The sequence below is a fragment of the Diachasma alloeum genome, unplaced genomic scaffold, assembly GCF_001412515.2.
Source record: "Diachasma alloeum isolate Michigan unplaced genomic scaffold, Dall2.0 Dall_scaffold_00346, whole genome shotgun sequence".
NCBI lineage: Eukaryota > Metazoa > Arthropoda > Insecta > Hymenoptera > Braconidae > Diachasma > Diachasma alloeum.
In genome coordinates this window covers 60,174-81,439 of record NW_021680485.1, presented here as the reverse complement: position 1 = coordinate 81,439, position 21,266 = coordinate 60,174, and the positions used below count along the sequence as shown (strand labels likewise).

The 21,266-nt window shown below is 43.1% G+C and overlaps 1 protein-coding gene across 2 annotated transcripts in view; it reads right to left on the bottom strand.

Moving 5' to 3' along the window:
• Positions 1-21,266, bottom strand: part of LOC107040842 (protein zyg-11 homolog B) — a 141,826-nt gene that overhangs the window by 101,660 nt on the left and 18,900 nt on the right. For both annotated transcript variants that reach the window (XM_015261108.2, XM_015261109.2), the window contains exon 2: positions 6,728-7,265. In XM_015261108.2, the coding sequence (XP_015116594.1) occupies positions 6,728-7,265 (538 nt within the window). The remainder of the gene's footprint in view (positions 1-6,727; positions 7,266-21,266) is intronic.

The window sequence follows — 21,266 nt, the reverse complement described above, 5'->3', positions numbered from 1 at the left end:
ATAAAATTTGTGTCACTCATTGAGTATTAAATGCTTAACACGTTGGCACAAATTTCATCCCTTAGTCGCAGTTAGGGTCGGAGGAATGAATTTTTGAATTGAAAAAAAAAATTTTTTTTCAATCTCCGCACTTTGGAGAATTCATTTGAAAAAAAATTTTTTTTTCAATCTCTTCGCTCTTTCAAAAATTCACTCCTCCCTCCCTAACAGGTGCTAAGGGATGAAATTTGTGTCACGTATTGAGTATTAAATGCTCAACACGTTGGCACAAATTTCATCCCTTAGTCGTAGTTAGGGTCGGAGGAATTAATTTTTGAATTGAAAACAAAATTTTTTTTTCAATCTCTTCGCACTTTCGAAAATTCACCCCTCCGTCCCCAAAAGGCGCTAAGGGATGAAACTCGTGTCATTGAATTGAGCATTTAATACTCAATAAGTGACACAAGTTTCATTTCTTAGGTATAATTCGGGGGGAGGGATGAATTTTCAACCGACGCGCGTTCCCCGCGCCACTCGACGCTGTAACCAATGGGAAGACGATCGATTGATCGTCCTTCCATTGCGTGTGGAGGGGGAATTACATTCCCCCATTCATTCTCCCATCTTCGTCATTCCATCGAAGAGAGAGAGAGAGAGAGAGAGAGAGAGAGAGAGAGAGAGAGAGAGAGAGAGCAATATCGTTGCGCTCTTTTGTCACGTAGAATGGTGGGGCGGGCACACACACATATGCTACATATCACATGGATGTGCGCCCGCTTAAAAATCACTCCCCATTGGCCCACCCTTAATTGCCAATAACTTTTTAGGGGTGAGTCTGATCAAAAAGTGCAAGAGGACTTTTCTGCTCAGAATCACCCCCTGATCCTAGGGTGTTCAGATGCACATGTACTTCTGAAATACCCTGTATATGGGGTATTCCATGTGAACTCACCCAGGTCAAAACCTTTACGATCGCCAATCATATTGCCGATTTTTCCTGTGGTTGTATATGCAAAAATATGACTTATCAATTTTTTTTGCAAGTTTCATCTTCAAATGCCTGTAACTTCCGTAAAAATCAACCAATTTGAGTTTTTTTTTTTACAAAATATGCGTCTTCGAACACACTTTCCATATAAAAATATGCCAATTTTTTTTGATTCGTTGTTCCATCGATTTCCTCAGAAAAACCTCTAAAAATTTCAAACAACGAGTCGTTTTCAAAGTTAGACCCTTTTTATATTTTTCAAAAAATTTCAGTGAATATATTGGACCAAAATAAAATTTTTCACCAAAGGCCAAAGTGGGATCTCTACTAGAACACACCACTCGAAAAGATTGATTGTTAACGAATTGTCAAAAAATCATCAAATTGTTCCAGATTCGAATATAATGCAGTGATTCTTCAGGCGGTAAATTCAAATAATGCTTCTGCATTCAAATACGAAAAGAATTTTGTAATTTTTGAAATTTTTCATCCCGGATTCATATATTCAAATTGGAAATGACGGCCACGAAATGGGAAGCCCACTTTGGCCTTTAGTGAAAAATTTGGTTTTGGTCCAATATATTCACTTAAATTTTTTGAAAAATATAAAAAACGGTCCATCTTTGAAAACGACTCGTTTTTTGAAGTTTTTTGACGTTTTTCTAAGGAAATCGATGGAAGAACGAATTGAAAAAAATTGGCATATTTTTATATGGAAAGTGTGTTCGAAGACGCACAGTTTGTAAAAAAAAAACTCAAATCGGTTGATTTTTACGGAAGTTACAGGCATTTGAAGATAAAACTTGCAAAAAAACATGGCTGTCCACAGGATGCCTTAAAAAATCTAAAAAAATTTAGGAAGTCATATTTTTCCACATACAACCACAGGAAAAATCGGCAATATGATTAGCGATGGTGAGGGTTTTGATCTGGGTGAATTCACATGGAATACCCCATATCCTTTTTCATAAAGTTGATAGACAATAAATTTGTGTTTAGATTGTTAACTTTTTATTCGCCTTGCGATTGGTTGATGGATCAATCAATGATTTCCATGACTACGAGGATGTTATTGTGCGTTACAGCGCTCACTTGAAGATGGTCGCGCGCGACAGCGCGCATGATTGCCTAATATATATATATTGTGGCGTAATTTTGGCAGACTCACGGCATGTCCTGCGTTACGCAGTCCTCTAGTACCAACAAACCCTAAACCGAAGTTGGACGCCAGGTCGTTAATTTCGGAACGACCAACGAGCCAAAGCTTCTCCGATAACAGCTCTCAAATGCACCAGGTAGCTCATCCTTGGAGATAGGTTGAACCCTACAGCTGAAATCGGGATATGACTAGGGAAGAATTAACTGAATAAAAAAAAACATACCATTGACGGGGAATAAGACACAACTTTAATACTGCTAGGCTTAATATAAAAATAAAATGATAAATAACTCGATTGAAAACCCCCTTTGTGACTCGATATAATGACTAATAAGACTCGATACAAAATAAACCACTTTCGTCAAGAAATAAAATGTTCTGAAGCTAGATATAAAGTTATAAGTGAAATAATCCCGCAGCTGGACTGGAAATTCCAACTGGCGGGGTCAATGATTATTAGTCCAAAATAAATGAAAATAGAAAACCGAAAAATTGAAATAAAATTACAGAACCGAGAAATTGTCAAGAAATTTCAGTGACTAGACACATCGAAGTCTTAAATATCGATCGCCTGTGAGACGAGTGTACGCTGGCAACTAACAGAAACCAAAACAAAGAATACGAAACTGGCCAGCGATACAATATCAAGGTCACGAGACCACCGTAATTAGATTGAATATAAAATGTTCACGATGACGAGAGCGCACGTTTCCACAAAATCAAATGCTTGCGATATTGATGCCTAGAGCTAATTGTTAACAAAAAAATGAATAATAACTGAACGCGACATTAACACCGGAAAATCACGCAACAATTGCAGATGCCTCGTAAATGGACGAACGAACGAACGAAACGAGAGAGAGAGGCGCCCAGAGAGAAATAATCAACGACCAAATCACTGAACGGAGTGGCCAGGCTTCCCCTAGGATTCTATCTCCTAGTTCTTACAGTCCTACAGGACTCTGATGCCTGTGACATCAACAAAAGAGGAAAACTGCCCACTCAAAATAATCACAAGAGGAGAAAGACAATGAACCAGTCACCACGCTCACCGAGACGACTCAACTGCAATAAGTCCTAGCTGCTCGGCTCGATCAAACTCCCAGGGATCTCCCGAATAATCCAACAGACTCCCTTAAAGCCCACGATCTCCTCCATTCTCCAGTTCCTCGAATTGCCGCCACAAAGTCCTCCGAGACCAGTCTCAATAACAGAAATTCTCCTCGGAGTTCCTCTTTAACCTCTCGAGGCAATCACCACACGGGAAATATCGGTTGAAGAAACGAGACACTCCGGCAATGGCTTCCGAAGCGCGGCAACGGCTTCCGAAGCGCGGCAGCGATTCCCATTGGTCCTCGTCTTGAAAGTCCAACTAATGACGATATTCATCGGTCCGTGACGCATGCGCAGAGTCCGAACTGCACTATTCGGCCAGGGTTTTCCTCACTTAACAATTGCATAAAATAAACCTTGAGATCCCAAAAACCATAATTTTAAATGGCCGATCCCGTCGTACCATCATAACTTGTAACCAACGTCGATTCATACAACTGGCGAAAATTCCTCTCCAGCACCAAATCATCTCTCGCTACCCACTGCGTCACTTCCTCCTCATTTGAGTTCAGGAGTTGGTGCCCTCACTCGGCAGGACACTCGTACAGGCCCGTTTGTGGTCACTGAAGGTGAAGGCTCTCGAGGACTTATTCGCAATAATCCGGAGATACCCGGAGCTCCTCGGTCCCCCGATGTCCCTCGACGAGTGTCTCCTCCGTCATAAGCGTGGCAGCGGAATATTAAAAAAAACATCACAAAAACGTAAGAAACTAATAATCTCTCTCTCGACTCTCGCCATCGGAGGTGACTTCCCGCCTGGTGGTGCAATCACAGACACGCGGAACGGCCTTCAAAACCCGAAAGGACCTTGTATCGAACATATCACGTTACAATATATATATTCGGCAACTGTAAAACTCCAGCTGTTACGGGCCTATCGACGAATAACCTCATCAGATAAGAGTGTACTTGTATAACAGCACATGATTTTCATTTTTACAGCTCTACCGAGAGGACATCAGTACCCACTGATTTAAAAAAATTCCTTCCCCACCAGAGTACATGCCTATCAGAGAGCGAGTCGACCCGATCACGCCTCATCCCTGTATAACGCCACCTTTTGATAAAGAAACCCACATACAACTGCCACCGCACATCATTACCGCGGTACAGGCTTACCAAATTAAATTTGTACAACTGCACCTTGCGATAAGACATCCTATACCCCCACCGGCAGTCAAGGTTACCTGTTTTTATCCCCACCGGGAATACATCTTCACCGATATGAATAGAAAATAAGCAGTATGACGGAAGCTATTTGACAGATCACTCATGACTGTAACTTTTTGTGTGAATTTTTTTTTCTTCAATTTTAATTTCTACCAATTCCATTGGTAGTATGCTTCCGAATGGAACTCGATCCATGTTTCTTAGAAATGAAAACTTATTGGTTCGTATTTTTGAAAATGTTCTAGCCAATAATACTCAAATTTCATTACTTTTTGATGTACCATAGACTCTGCCCCTTTTACATATGTACATTTTTTCTTCCACCTATTAAAATAGAGAAGCAGCAACATTTTGAAATTTAGTTGACTAATATTACACCTTGAGAGCGAAGTTACTGTTTTAAAAAATTTCAATTATGACTTTTTTTTTGTTTCGTTCTTACGATTCTTCATATAATTCAGGAATTATTCCTTAAAATTACATAATGAGACTATAATTTCTTACTCTATTATCACATAATAATACTCTTTTAAACGTTCATTCTTCTGAAAACAAAATTTCCTTTTTATGTGATATGATCTTTCTAAGTCAGCCTAGAGTGAAAATCAACAACTAAATATAGAGGCGTTGATCCTTTTCTTCTTAAGAATCTTTGATAAATTGTTCTATCTCAGTAACTATTGAATATATTGACCTAAAATTGGATATAGGAATGTTATTTGACAATCCTAACTAGTAGTCAATGTTTCAAAAGGTTTCCCTGATTTTAATCCATGTTATAGTGTTCAAGATTGAATTCTGACCAAAAAAATACAAAAACGGCAATATCTGAAAAGTTTCTATAGAGGGGTATACATATTTTGATTGATGCAGATAGATGACATCAAGACGAACATTTTGAAAAAAAAAATTGAAATCGGTTATATAGTTTTTGAGATATCGAGCAAAACAGTTTCACATAAAAAGTTGAATATCTCCGAAACTACTGATCCGATTTTCCTCATCCAAAATACTAAACTTTGTTATCACAAGACCTGAAATCCTACCAAGTTTGAAGTTTCTATCTCGATTATTTTTTAAGTTATCATGTTTAAAAGCAATTTCAGCGAAAAAATGAAAAAACGAGAATAAAACCACATTGCTTGGGGTGCAATGGTCTTTTTTCGATCCATTTAGATAGGTATTATCACGACGAGTATTTTGAAAAAAAAATCGAATCGGTCGAATGGTTCAGGAGATTTCGGCAAAAAACGATGTTTGAGGAATTGCTGTATCTCAAGAACCGCTCAACCGATCGAGCTGAAATTTAGCCCAGTTTTGAGTATCAATAGTACCATATAGCAGCCAAAATTTCAAGTTCTTTGCGCTAACCGTTCTTGAGTTATGGGGGCAATTGGGGACATACGCACACACATGACCACAGACATACGGACATACAGACATTTTTTTAAAAAAATGTCTTCACGTTTCATGACATTTCTAGGCATTTCCACCCAAAATTAGTAAATCGAAAAAAATTACAATTACATAGCCTCCATTCGGAAGCAAAAATATACATATGTATACTATTACCGACTTTGTAGTTTCTCCCGGCTGCTCCGCTTCACTCCCCTCGTCGCTAAGTTCAAAGCATTTGGTAAGCATAATTATTTCCATTGCGAGAGACAGAAAGAAAGAAAAAATACAGAAAAAAAAGTATCAATAGAAAATAAAAGAGACGTGACCCTGGATGATCCGAATCCTTGTTGAGGTTTAATTTTTAGTTTCCTCCCAATTAATCTACGCTCAGTTCAGGTGAAATCAGTGCATGACATCAATCATGCCACAGTATGTGCTTTTCACCTTTCTGGTTTGTCCCTCGTGATTTCAAAAATGATACCAAACGGCTACGAATTGACCGCCACTGCTCATTTTTCCCTTCACTAATGAGAATAACTATACTAGTCCAGCGCCATGCCATATGGGGCCAGATCTGGAGGGCACTCAAGTGTACTTGAAAATTTCGGCTGAAGAAGGCTACATCGGAACGATATATTATCGACCGTGGGAGCATACTCGTAGCCCCCTTCCGATAAATTTTCAACGTGTAGAATAGTGTCCTCGATTCTACCCCGCTCTCTCGAAATACTTATAATTTTTCATCATGTCTCCGAAGAATTTTTCATTGAAGGACGAAATAAATATTTGTCCAAGATCCATGAATGAAAATATGTATATATGTACAGCTTAATAGACAACAAACACGAACTTTCTAAGAAATACCAATCAACCACAATAACATTCTGATAGCTGAATTGTCATGAAAAAGATAAACTTACCATAAGATTATGTCGAAAATCTTTATTAGCAGGATTAGCGAGACTATCATCATAGCATGCATCGGAGTGTACAAGCCCCAAAAATTCCAGATATGGATGGGCTTTTATAAAATCCTTGAGATCCTTAACTTCAATTTCATCTTTTCCGGATATATCTAAGCTTGTCAAGTACGGCATACAGTGAACAGTGCGAAGTAGATCTGTTATCTTCGATCTCACCGGTGCAAACATTTCAAATGTGTAAGCATCACGTTCATCAGAAATATCGAGATGCCTCAATTCATTTAAATCCAGTAGCACTGATTTCAAATTTCCATAGCCACTTATTTTCAAATTGTACATTGAGAGATTTTTCAATCGATCTTTACACTTTTTTAGGGGTGTTATATCATCCACACGAGTACAAGATATATCGAGACTCTCTAAGAAAGGCAAATCTTCAACAACGATTTCCAATCCATGTTTATTGAATTCCGTACCAGAAACATTGAGTGTTTGAAGGGCTTGTAATTTGCTTAACGCTAGAAACACGCAGACTCTGGAAAAAAAACAGAACAACAATACAAAGTTGAGGAATTGAAACTGTATCATTCATGAAACATTTATGGTAATTCGGTAAGAATGAGTAGAAAAGGAGAATGAGTAGGAATTGAGATCATTCAAGAATTTTAACGGAAATAATCGAGAGAACTGATTAAAAAACTCCCTCAACGTCGAAGAGACGAATCCATTACCAACATATCACACGTTTGGCCACTGCTTGCAATTATTTCGATCACAAGGAATGTCAGGAGACTCAACATTCTGACTCGAGAAAGGAAGTTATTGTATTTTTTGCTTTCACATGGAAGCATTATAATTGTTCAAATTTAAGTTATGGATTTTGACGTGGATACATCTATGGTTTCGTCTTGGGGGGTCACTCGGCGAAAAAATGCTTATGCAGCCGCGCCATCCATTGGCGATGTAAAAGCGTAAATTGAGTTTTCCTTAGTCAGCGGAATTGAGTTTCTTGGGTACAGCGAGAACTGACATTTTCCTGAAGACGAGAGTTAAATCGCCGAGGCAAATTTTTCAATAAACGACTATCGATGGTTTAACGCTAAAGATTTCTCTGGTAGAGTGCTCTCTTCCTCCTCTTTCCTCCCCTCCTTTCTCGTTTTCGAATTCTGGTTCTGCTACTCTGCTACTCCGCTCCCTTTTCTTCTGCTGCTCGAGGCGAAATGGCCCAGGCGGATTGGGTGTACTGTCAATGGTGGGAAGTTAGAAATCTGATTGGCCGATGAGTCGATGGTGGGGAGAAACCTTCTGATTGGCCAATAAGTCGATGGTGGCGTTAAAATGATCCAAGGCCGAAGATCATCATCTTAATCAACTAAGTCTTTTTAGAGCAATTTCTCATACTATAAAGTGATTAGAAAATTCTAACTTTTTTAAATTCTTGAGTATTGCCATGGAATTCGTCAATTAAGCAGGTTCTAATTATGAATCACGAATTTTTCAATTTTGATATTCTTTATGAAATTATTGAGATGTATAGAATTGAATATAACATTAAATTCTTGTGACGAATTACGTTAAAAACGATACTGCCCATGAGAATTTCAGTCCATAGACGTATCGCGGTTAAATCTGACGACTGTATCAAGAATACAGCCGTTTAGAATTTTTTTTATGTTATATCGACCCATTAGGATTCAAAAAGTCCGAAAATGCAATTTTTAGACCGTGTCCGTACGTATGTGTATATTAGGCTGCCACATTGATGACAAATTTTCAAATTTTGCTGTTCCAACATCTGAATCTAATAGTTCAATAAACACCGCCAGCCGTCGCTGTGTGGTTAGAGTATGGGATTGNTATTCTTTATGAAATTATTGAGATGTATAGAATTGAATATAACATTAAATTCTTGTGACGAATTACGTTAAAAACGATACTGCCCATGAGAATTTCAGTCCATAGACGTATCGCGGTTAAATCTGACGACTGTATCAAGAATACAGCCGTTTAGAATTTTTTTTATGTTATATCGACCCATTAGGATTCAAAAAGTCCGAAAATGCAATTTTTAGACCGTGTCCGTACGTATGTGTATATTAGGCTGCCACATTGATGACAAATTTTCAAATTTTGCTGTTCCAACATCTGAATCTAATAGTTCAATAAACACCGCCAGCCGTCGCTGTGTGGTTAGAGTATGGGATTGGCGCGTGAGCGATCCGGGTTCGATACCCGGCTGGGGAGCCAAAATTTGTAACACTGTAATCTCACAGTTTCACTGTCGAGCGGGAGTCTCGTTAAAGGGACGGCTGTACCTGGGCAGCTTTTTCCCTCAAGTGAGGTTCTCCCTCGTCCTTCGGCGAATGCGGTACAGGGGGTTGGGGGGTGGGAAGGGAACAAATCGTGAAAACCCGAAAGGGTATACGAGAGAAAATAATTCTAAAATTTTTACTTCAATAAATAAGACAACGATGGGAATTTTTGTCAATTTTCAAACCCATTTTTTGAGTAAGCACAGGGCTTTCAAAATTCCTTATGAAGATATTCATCTAAGGGAGTTAACCAAATTTATAATTATCATTATGTCACGAACCTATCACTATAATGATCACTATAGATCACAAAATTCGTACTGAAGCGTCAAAGAATAGTCACAATATTTGTTCCTATTTTTCACATAATTTTTTATTGAATTGAAAAGTATGATTTTTGCTGAAAATAGGCATTTTCAAAGATGTTTTAAGGTCATTTAGGAAGGACGTCATTCTTTGAGATTTGGATATATGATTCTTCAATTAGTCTGTCATCTCCTTAAAAAAAAACGAAGTATTCATGTTTATTTCAAGTCAATGAAAAAAGTGATAGAAAATTTCCAAATTTGTTGGCAGCGTCAGGTGCTTGGATTATCCGGTGTCTTTATGTGCCGGCCATATACTGAAATGGAGGAGTTTGGCCAGCTGGCCATATTTTCCCTCGGACGGGACTAACTTTTATTACACCCGACGAATGACAGTGTACCTTCTTGTTTTTCATAGAAAAATTTTCCAATTTTTCATCATTTCCTTAAAAGATTTGGCGTGTGTAGTTTTCCCATTCCATAAAGATGTAATTTTTTTTTTAACAAAGTTTGATTCATCGTCATATCTCAATTTGGGATGGAGTAATTTACACAGGAATACAACTGATATTTTAAGCCTTAAAATGAGCACACTGTAGCTTCAACCATTTTTAGTCATCAAATTTATTAATTAAATTGCATGAGAAAAATTTGAAAAAAAATCATTAATATTCAGCATCATCAAAATTACCTTTTCCACCGAATTATTATTATTTTAAACATTCTTTGTTTATAAATAAATAATTGAAATTCTTTAAACTTTTGGAAACCTGTCTTTTAGGCACGAAAACGATTTCTGGTAAAATTCGTAATATGAATAAATTTGCTACGATTCCGAACAAATGATTTCATTGGTGGTCAATTGATTGTTTATAAATTATTTATAGAAAATGCTCGTCTCTTTCAAAAATTGTAATTTTTCAATTCCTTCATCAATCTTCCTCCAAAAATGAACTTTCCAATTTCATTATATATTCTTTATTCCATTTTATGGACTTTGTTCGGCTTCCGTCACCATTAAAACCTCATACATAATTGTCCTTAACCTAATTCTCCCTTTCGTACACCTATTCATTTCCCTATTGCTTGCTCTTCACCATCCTCTCTCCTCTCCCTCTTTCCTCTCCTCTCAACCGCTTGACATTTACTCAACTTAACTTAACTTAAAATAGCTATTTAAGTCTCTTTTTTTTAAGTCCCTCTTTCTCCTCTTTTCTCAACTCTTTCCTCACGAGTGGGGGGGGGGTCCGCTTCCGGGTCTGTGGCGACTGTTCTTTCACTTTCCTCCTAATATCCTTCCCTCACGATCCATCCCATTCCTTCCCTCCTTCCCTCTCTTCTTCTTTCCAAACCCCTTAGCCAACTCACCCCCCTTCCATTCTCATCCAGCACCTCACGGATCTTCTTCTCCAGCGCCCTATTCCTTTCCAACTACGGCTCTTCCGTGCACCTCTCAGACACATGTCCCCACGTCTCCACTTCCCCCATACACTCTGCATACTCTCTCTGACTCATCCCTCCAATATTCCGACTCCAGCACTCCTCCCCCCACTCTGAACTTAAACATTCTTTGCCATTTTTCCTTCTTTTTCATGAACTCCAGATACAACGGGACACCGTCCGTCCATCTAACGAACTTATACCACTTGTTGTATCTGGACTCCATTATTTTTCCCCACCTCACCTCTCTTTCCTGCGCTACCATCTCTCTTTCTATTTCTCCCCACTTATCCCTCTCTCTCATCCTCCATTCGTCCCTAACTCTCTTCCTCACTCTTTTCCACCCACTCAACTGGCTTCCATTCACACACTCCCTCCTCTCCAGTTCCTTCATTCTTTGGCCAACACATTCCCATCCTCATTCTTCAACTTCCACTCAAATTTCCACGCTCTTTCTCTCATCTTCGCCATTAGACTGTTCCGACACACCTCTTCTCTTAATATGTACCCAGGACATTGCCTGATCACTTCGAACACTCACTTCACGTATTTTTCCTTCAATTCTTCCATCCTCCTGCAACCATTCCATCCCCACATTTCCACCCCATAGCCCATCGTCGACCAGACCAGCTTATCAAACAACCCTAGTCTCCGCCTCCAATCATTCCTAAACCTGTTTTCACCGATCGCCCATACTTTCCCCATTCTTCCTGCCGCTTCCGCTCTCATTTTCATGTGTAGCTCATCGCTACCATTCATCGCCAGCCAATACCCCAACTAACAAAACTCATTTACTTCTTCCACCTCCTACCCATTCACTCTCCATACTCTCTCCTCCATCCCTTTTTTCCTCCTTCTTCCAAACTCCATCATCTTTGTCTTCCTCACATTCATTACCAGATCCTTTTCCTCAACATACTGCTCAAATTCCGTCATCATCAGCCTCATCCCCCTCTCCGTATCCGCCAGCAGCACTATATCGTCTGCGTAGGTCAGACGGTACACCCTCCTTCTCCCCAGAATCACCCCACCCTTCCCTCTTCTCTGCATCCGTTCTTCCAGGTCCGACAGTAGCAAACTGAATAGAATCGGGCTGAGCGGGCATTTCTGCCTCAGGCCTCTGCCTGTCCAGAACTCCTCACCTACTTCCCCCTCCCGCCTTGACCCTACCTATTTTTTCTCCCTGAACGCTTCCTTAATTCTCTCTATCCCTCTCCGTTCCATTGTGTCCCACAACACCGCCCTGTTCACGCTGTCAAAGGCCGCCTTAAAATCAACAAACAGGACGAACAAGCTTCCCCCCTTCTCCTTTACCGCTCTGTTTATAAAAAACTTGAGCACGAAAATGTCCTCCACCGTGTCCATCCCTTTCCTAAACCCCGCTTGATTATGGGGGATTAACCCTTTTGCCTCCGTCTCCTCCTCCAACCTTCTTCTCAACATCTCCATATATATTTTATACGACGTCGGCATCAGGGTTACCCGCCTATAATGCTCCACTCTATTCCCCTCACCCTTTTTCAGCACCGGCGCGACCAACCTAACCTTCCACTCATCCGGCCACCCTTCCCCTCTCCATACTTTCCTGCACACACCCCAGATCGCTCTGATTACCTTATCGCCCCCCCCCACCCCACTTAAACACTTCGTTCTCCAATTCATCAATTCCTGGCGTCTTCCTCATTTTCAGCTTTCTCACCACATTGCGTACTTCTTCCATACTCGGCTCTTCCATTCCCTCCCCTTCTACTCTTCTTCTTTCGAGACCCGCCACCCTACTCTCCATACCTCCGAGCAAATCAATAAAGTATTCCGACCATTCACTCATTCCAATTCTGTCACATAATCCTTTTTTCCTCTTCCTCTCTCTATTCACAATCTCCCATTCTCTTCCCTCTCTCACCGCCTCTTCCACCTCCAGCTCATACCGTCTCCTTTCCTCCGTCTTTTTTACGTCTAACATGGCCTGAAATTTCTTTTTTTCCTCAACCCACTTCTCCTTACTCACCATTCCATTCCTCCATTCCCTCGTCTTCTCTTTCACCCTCTTGTTTGCTTCCACACATTCGCCATCACACCACCCTCTCTTCTTCTCCTCCACTGGCAGCTCCTTCTCCAACTTCCCCTTGGCACTCTCTACAGCTTCCCGTACTCCTCTCAAAATCTCCTTCACACCTCTCTCCTCCATACCGTCCACATTCCATCCTCCCATACATTCAGCAAACGTCACCCTCCCCCTCTCCCTAAACGTGGTCAGAGATCGTATCATTCTCCTGCCTCCTCTCCCTCTCTTGCGAATCCTCTCACTTTTCCGTCCCTCCCATCTGCCTCCGCTCCGTAGCCGCACAGCCAACCCAAAATTATCCGATCCCGGCTCATCCTCCACATTCATACTCCTCACAAATTTCCTCGCTCTCTCATCCCCAAACACATAATCGAACACAGTCTCTCCCCTACCAACAAATGTCATCTCACCTTCTTCATCCCCCTCTGTATTCTCGTTTAGAATGAACCAGCCTCTCCGAGCCAAGCATTCTAGAAGTTTCTCCCTCTGCCCATCCCTCTCCTTTTTCATTTGCTTCGATGCTCTCTTACAGTACCCAGCCTCCGCATCCCACAACTCTCCTCCTCTTTCTCCTGTCCACGCATTGCAATCTCCCCCTATCAATATCAATTTTTCCTCTTCATTTTCCATCCACTTTTCCATTTCTTCCATTCCTTCATTTACTCCTCTTTCCAGATACAGTCCCACCACCACTGCTTTCACACTACCCACCCACGCCTCTCTAACATTCACACCTTTTACCCCTCCGCATAATTCTTCCCCTCTTCTGTCCTCTTCCTTCGCTATACTCTCCCTCACCCCTGACAGAAACCCACCCAATCTCCTTCCTTTTACGGCGTCTTTCGTCGCTTCCTACACTCTCCATACGTATCCCTTCGGCGGCCCTCTCTTCACTCTCTCCTAGCCTTCTGCATTCACCCACGTCTCACTCAACATCACTACATCCCATTTCCCGATGTAGTCCCAGAACCCTTTACCCTTATTTGCCAGTACCGCCACATTCCAGAACAACACACTGCATTCACTTTCCCTCCTCTCTCGTACTCTCCCCCGCTCATCTCTCCCCTCTCCCCCTCTCCCTAACGATTTCCAGCCCTGTTCCCCTGGAACCCCAGCCCCACGGATGTGGCCTCCTCTTCGCCTTGGGCCTTCCACTGTGTCCCATCCCTCCCTCCTGTCTCCTTGCTCAATCGCCCTCCCTTCTCTTTCTCCCTATTCCCTTCCAACTCCCTGTTCCTCGCCCCCTCTTTCATCCTTTCCAGTCTCGCTCTCTCCCCCGCCATCCATCTCAACTTTCTTTCATCCCACGTCAGATCATCATCTATTCTTTCCTCTCTTCCTTTCAGCATTTTCCTTCGCACCATTACCTCCCTCTTCATTCCCACACTCACTAATCTCGCCCATACCATCATTCTTGACCCCTTACCCACATCCTTACCAATTCTCCTCGCTTCTTCCACTACTCCTCCCACTCCAATCTCTCTCAGCAGATTCTCTACCTCCTCTTTTCCGTCCGTACTTACCACTTTCATTCCTCTCACTACTATATTCCCCCTGCGTTTCTCCCTTTCCTCTCTTTCCGCCTTCTCCTCCAACACCCTCAATCTCCTGTGCCATTCCTCCGCATTCGTGCCCTCTCCCACTCCTACTCCTCCCTCTTTCTTACCACTTGTCTCTATCGTTCTCATTCTCTCTTCGATTTGCCTCATCTCCCCATTTCGCAACTCCTCTCTCATCACGACCCTCTCCTCCCAACTCTTTATCTTTTCCCACAACTCCCTGCTCTCTTCTCTCCACGATTTCTCCCATTCCACCAACTTCTCTCTCATGCCTTCTACCTCCCCTTTCGTCTCACTCCCTTGTCTCTCAACTACTGCCAACTTCGCCATCATCTCGTTCTTCAACCCTGTGATCATCACAGCCAGATCCTTCAATTCCATTTGCCCATTCCTATTTTTTCCTTTCACTGGTGTCCTTTTCGTCCTTTTGCTATTCCCGAAGGGGTGAGCATCCCCTCCAGGTGCTTCCTCTGCCTCCTCTGTCTGTTCCTTCTCCCTCTTATTTCTATCCTCCCCCGTAGTATCCGTTTCACTCCCTGAAGGAATCCTCCATTTATCCATGTTTAAGGCTGGCGCATACCTTTGTCCTTCCAACCTCAATCTCTCCACATTCGTCTTCCTTCCCCTTCTTCCATCNTTCTCCCTATCCCCTGACAGAAACCCACCCAATCTCCTCCCTTTTACGGCGTCTTTCGTCGCTTCCTGCACTCTCCATACGTATCCCTTCGGCGCTCCTCTCTTCACTCTCTCCCAGCCTTCTGCATTCACTCACGTCTCACTCAACATCACTACATCCCATTTCCCGATGTAGTCCCAGAACCCTTTACCCTTATTTGCCAGTCCCGCCACATTCCAGAACAACACACTGCATTCACTTTCCCTCCTCTCTCGTACTCTCCCCCTCTCATCCCTCCCCTCTCCCCCTCTCCCTAACGATTTCCAGCCCTGTTCCCCTGGAACCCCAGCCCCACGGATGTGGCCTCCTCTTCGCCTTGGGCCTTCCACTGTGTCCCATCCCTCCCTCCTGTCTCCTTGCTCAATCGCCCTCCCTTCTCTTTCTCCCTATTCCCTTCCAACTCCCTGTTCCTCGCCCCCTCTTTCATCCTTTCCAGTCTCGCTCTCTCCCCCGCCATCCATCTCAACTTTCTTTCATCCCACGTCAGATCATCATCTATTCTTTCCTCTCTTCCTTTCAGCATTTTCCTTCGCACCATTACCTCCCTCTTCATTCCCACACTCACTAATCTCGCCCATACCATCATTCTTGACCCCTTACCCACATCCTTACCAATTCTCCTCGCTTCTTCCACTACTCCTCCCACTCCAATCTCTCTCAGCAGATTCTCTACCTCCTCTTTTCCGTCCGTACTTACCACTTTCATTCCTCTCACTACTATATTCCCCCTGCGTTTCTCCCTTTCCTCTCTTTCCGCCTTCTCCTCCAACACCCTCAATCTCCTGTGCCATTCCTCCGCATTCGTGCCCTCTCCCACTCCTACTCCTCCCTCTTTCTTACCACTTGTCTCTATCGTTCTCATTCTCTCTTCGATTTGCCTCATCTCCCCATTTCGCAACTCCTCTCTCATCACGACCCTCTCCTCCCAACTCTTTATCTTTTCCCACAACTCCCTGCTCTCTTCTCTCCACGATTTCTCCCATTCCACCAACTTCTCTCTCATGCCTTCTACCTCCCCTTTCGTCTCACTCCCTTGTCTCTCAACTACTGCCAACTTCGCCATCATCTCGTTCTTCAACCCTGTGATCATCACAGCCAGATCCTTCAATTCCATTTGCCCATTCCTATTTTTTCCTTTCACTGGTGTCCTTTTCGTCCTTTTGCTATTCCCGAAGGGGTGAGCATCCCCTCCAGGTGCTTCCTCTGCCTCCTCTGTCTGTTCCTTCTCCCTCTTATTTCTATCCTCCCCCGTAGTATCCGTTTCACTCCCTGAAGGAGTCCTCCATTTATCCATGTTTAAGGCTGGCGCATACCTTTGTCCTTCCAACCTCAATCTCTCCACATTCGTCTTCCTTCCCCTTCTTCCATCCACACCTCCGCTTGCATTCTCACCCCCCCCTTTCGACACCCACCATTTTCGGCGTACTCCAAACCTCTCCCTCATACACTGACTCCTTCCCACTCTCCTCTGTCTCCTCTCCTCTCCCACTCATTCTCTCTTCTTTCACCAAACCGCACACACCCAGTCAAACTCTTCCTAACCCACTCCCTACTTATCCTGCGCCTGCCCGTCCTTCCCTACCTTACCAACCGCCAGACTGTCCAATTCCCTTTCTGGCCACTACACACTCGTACCTCTCCTTTCCTTTTCTACTTCTCACGTTCACAATCGCACCACACGTCAACCTTCTCACGCATTCACCACCACACACAACCTTTCACTCTCCTTTCTCCTAACCTCTCAATCCCACGCTCACCCGTCACTCACTCTCTCTCCTCACTCACACTCGCCCATCGACTTTTTTATTAATTTTACCTCCCTTCCCGCACTTCCCTGCCCACTGACCACCTTTTTATCTTTTCAACTATCCCGTACCTGCTTTCAATGGCACAACCCACTGGAGACTCGCGTCGCACGATACTAACACCGGTGACACCGAAAACGGGAACCGAACTTTCCAATTTTTATTCAGATTAAAATGTTTAAAATGTTTTCTAACGATTCAATATCGAAATTCAAAAGCAGACCTGCAAAGTTTAAATAAAAAATCATTATAGAATGTTCGGAAACTTGGGGTAAAATGGGGCTCGAATGAAAGCCCTGATGTTCGACTACAAAAACAGAAAAGCATTTTACTGGAGAAAAAATAGCCAAAATACTTGAAAATCCTTAACGCTTTAAATGAGGATTTAATAACTTTCAGGGATTTTTATAGTTGTCTAATTGACAACGATGGAGCAGCTGCTGGAGCTCGTCATCATCCTGCTCCTCCTCTTGAATTTTCTCAGCACTCAAGATGGTGGGCATGCTGATGGAGTTGATCCTGGAAAGTGCGTCAGCCACAACATTGTCCTCACCTTTCACGTCAACAATCTCGGTGGTAAACTGCGATATGTACTCGAGCTGTGTGAGTTGGCAAGGTGAGGCTCCGCTAGCTTTTTGAGAGAACGCATAAACCAGGGGTTTGTGATCGGTTCTGTTAATGAAGTGGCGTCCCTCCAGGATGTGGCGGAAAAATTTGATTGTCGCAAAAATTGCCAGCAATTCTCTGTCGTACGTACTGTACTTAGCTTCCGTAGGGCTGAGCTTCCTGGAGAAAAAACCCATTGGCTTCCACCTGTCGTCCTCGAACTGCTCTAGTGATGCGCCTATGGCGAAATCAGAAGCATCTGTAGTGAGTGACAGTGGAGCTATTGATGACAGAAAAGCTGTTCATGCTGCTGAGGCGACACCATGCTTGCAGTCTTCTAAGGCCTTTTCAGCATCAGGGGTCCATTGAATTTTCCATTTGTCATTTTTCCTTGTATCCTTGCAGTAGGCGTTGAGGGGAGCTTGAAGTTCTGCGGCGTTGGGCACACACTTGCGGGAATGGTTTATTACTCCCAAGAAACGCCGAAGGTCACTGATGGTTTCCGGCTTGGGAAACAAGAGGATTGCCTCAACACGATAATCCGGAGGCTTTTAACCGTCTTTGTTGATAGGGTAGCCCAGATAGAGCACCTCCTCCTAGCCGAAACAACACTTGCTGGGGTTAATCGTGAGCCGGTTTTATCGAAGATTCGTGAAGATCTGTTCTAAGTGCTATAGTACACATGTTCCTCATGTGTGTGAGACGCCACTATGAGATCATCAATGAAACATCCAACAAAGTCCAGGCCTCTCAGAATGTTATCCATGTGCTGCTGGAAGGTCTGGGTGGCATTTCGAAGTCCGGGGGACATCCCCAGGAATTTGAATAGACCAAAAGGTGTAGTAACCGCAGTTTTCTCAATGTCCTCTGGAGCTACAGGTATCTGGTGATAGGCACGCACCAGGGCGATGGTGGAAAAAATCTTTTTCCCATGTAGGTGTTGAAATAAGTCTTCAGGTACTAGAATAGGGTAGCGATCGGGAACAGTTTGTGCGTTGAGTAGTCTAAAATCTCCCGTGGTGCGCCAACCTCCTAGCTTTTCGGGGACCATGTGAATTGGGCTGGCCCAACTGCTGCTGGATGGGCGTATGAGACCAAGCTCCAACAGCAGGTTGATGTCAATCCTTGGCTGCCTTGAGCTTGGTGGTCCTGTGGTGACAATGTAATGAACGACACCAGTGTCTGAGTGAGCTGAAGAGATTAAGGATGGCTTGGTCATGTCGATGAAGTTATTGATGAGCTCTGCATACTTGCCTTCAGGATGTGAGTTGGAGAAAGCTTGCTAATCCACTGTTGAGATATTATATTCAGTGGTTTCAACAAGTTTTCCGAGGGTTGACAGTGACTTAAGAGGATCAATGAGGCGATGCTTCTGAAGATCGATAAGCAAACCGAAGTGTACGATAAAATTGGCCCCTATGATTCCTGATTGAATATCAGCGATGATGAAAGGCCAGGTGGAAGCACGGCGTAATCTAAGATTGAGCATCAGCAGCTGATGCCCATAGGTATTGATGATGGTGGAATTGGCAGCATAGAGTTTAAAAGTTGAAAATCCCAGTCTCTGCTTGACAAAAGTTCGTGGTAAGACAGAAACGACCGAGCCAGAGTCAACAAGGAACCTGAGATGTGTAGATTTGTCGAAAACATGCAGGCGATGGGATTGATGGGTTTGATGTTGAAGCTGCTGTCGCCAATCACCTGCACTGACGAGAGCTCCGCTAGTTTCCCTGCATGCCAGCCTTAAGATGAGTGCAGGGAAGAAGGCATCGTTTAGCCTTGTCACCAAACCAGCTGTGATAGAAGCAGTGGCCTGGTGGACCTGGAGTTCAAAATCGAGATCGTGGTCTCCTCTCGATGCCTTCGTTGAGTTTGCTCGACAGCTCGGCGAATGCAGCTGTTAGGGTCTCCATGGATTTCTCCAGATTGCTCAGTCTCTGCTCAATAGGGTTGCTGTTGCTCTGACGAGGGTATCCTCCAGCCTGAACAGCATGGGTCGCCATGACCTGGACATTGGTTGACATGACATGAGAGCTGGTGTGATTTTCCATGGCGCTGTCCGCGGCCTCAGCAAGCTGGTCAAGAGTGCTGTTGTTCTGAACAGGCTTCAGAATCTTGCAGACGATATCAGGTAGCAGTGGCAGCCATCTGCTGCGAAGAAGCTCTTCAGATGCTCTATTGCCAGCGAGTGTCCTCATTTCCCTGAGGAGCTGGCTGGGTTTTCGGTTCCTGCGCTCGAGTTCTGTCAGGAGTTTGTATAACTGGCGATCGAGTGAGTCGGTGAAGCGTTTGATGAGATTTGTTTTTAAGTAGGTGTACTTATCTTGTGCAGGCGGTGCTCTCAGGACGTCAGACACCTCCTTGAGAACCTCTGGTTTCAGGGCTGCGATGACTGCCTCGTATCTTGAGTTGTCACTTCTGATGTTGGGAGTGGCAAACTGTGCTTCAATTTGAATAAACCAGATCTCAAGATCGTCGGCCTAAAACTCAGGCAGCCTGAGCTGGGTCATTGCCATGATGTGTGCTTCACAGTTTGACTGGGCGTTGAAGTAGGGTTGCGCCAGTGGAAGGTAATTGTTGGGGTTTTCTGGTAGTCTGTTGTTGTTGTTATTGTCGGCGCTATCGAGTGATCCTTGGTACTGTGAGGTTTGTCGTTGTTGCTGCAGCCATGCCTGTTGTTGTTGCAGCAGTGCTTGTTGTTGTTGCAGTGCTTGTTGCTGCTGCAGTAATTCCTTTGGCGACAGCTGGCCTTGCGCTTGGGTGGAACGAGTCGGTGAATGCTCGCGAGTCATTTCCACAAGGGTTTGTACGCGTCACCAACGCGTGGACAGATTTGGGGTTACGATTTTATGCTAACGCAATCCGCAGGCATCACGTCGGGGTCACCAATTATAGCTATTATTATGTTGTCCCCAGGATAATGATAGTAACACAAATGTCAACACGTTTATATTTATTAATTTACACTTATGAATAATCAATGGTTTGTAATGCTTTGGACGAAGTACTGTGGGTGCTATACGTGTAGCGTTAGCCCAAAAGCCGAGGTATTAAGGCTTGTTTCCGTTGTCGACGCGACGCTTCAGTAGCGCCCAAAGGCTGACCGTTACGCTGTTGCTCGGTCGGAGTGGGAACTACTGGAGGCGTAGTCGCCACATCGCAAGTAACGATCTTCTTAATTTAAATTAACTATGGCTAGGCCTGAGTGACTTGACATACTCAGGTGATTTTTGAGCTATCATCGTCAGTGGTGATGTCACAATATCTAAGTAGTAATTACAATATTTAATCATCTTGTTGACAGAGTTGCATGCTCGGTATAGTGGCATCGTTGCACCGATACATTTCGTTTCTAATGTTTTGTGAGGGAGATAGAAAATAGTTTGCAATCTCAAATTGAAACTATGAATAAACAATTTCTGAAGTTCATGTGTAGAAAGAGGTACCTAGTAACCAGTTTTTATTGCACTCATGTTATTGAAGATGCCAAAAACATGGCGTTTTGCTAGCAGCGCTGACCATTTCATCAATATGATCTACAAATGCAACTCGATTATCAAATAATACTCTCAGATCTCGAGCGATTAGTATATTTTTAACTATCGTTCCATTGATGGATACTCGGTTAGTATTGGCTCGCAATACCGATGGAAATTTTCTAATTATTTCAATTATTTCAAATAAATACAATTATTTTACAAATTCCATCGATAAAATATATGAGTATAAGTGAGTTACAAATCATGAAAGATTCTATTTAATCAGTAT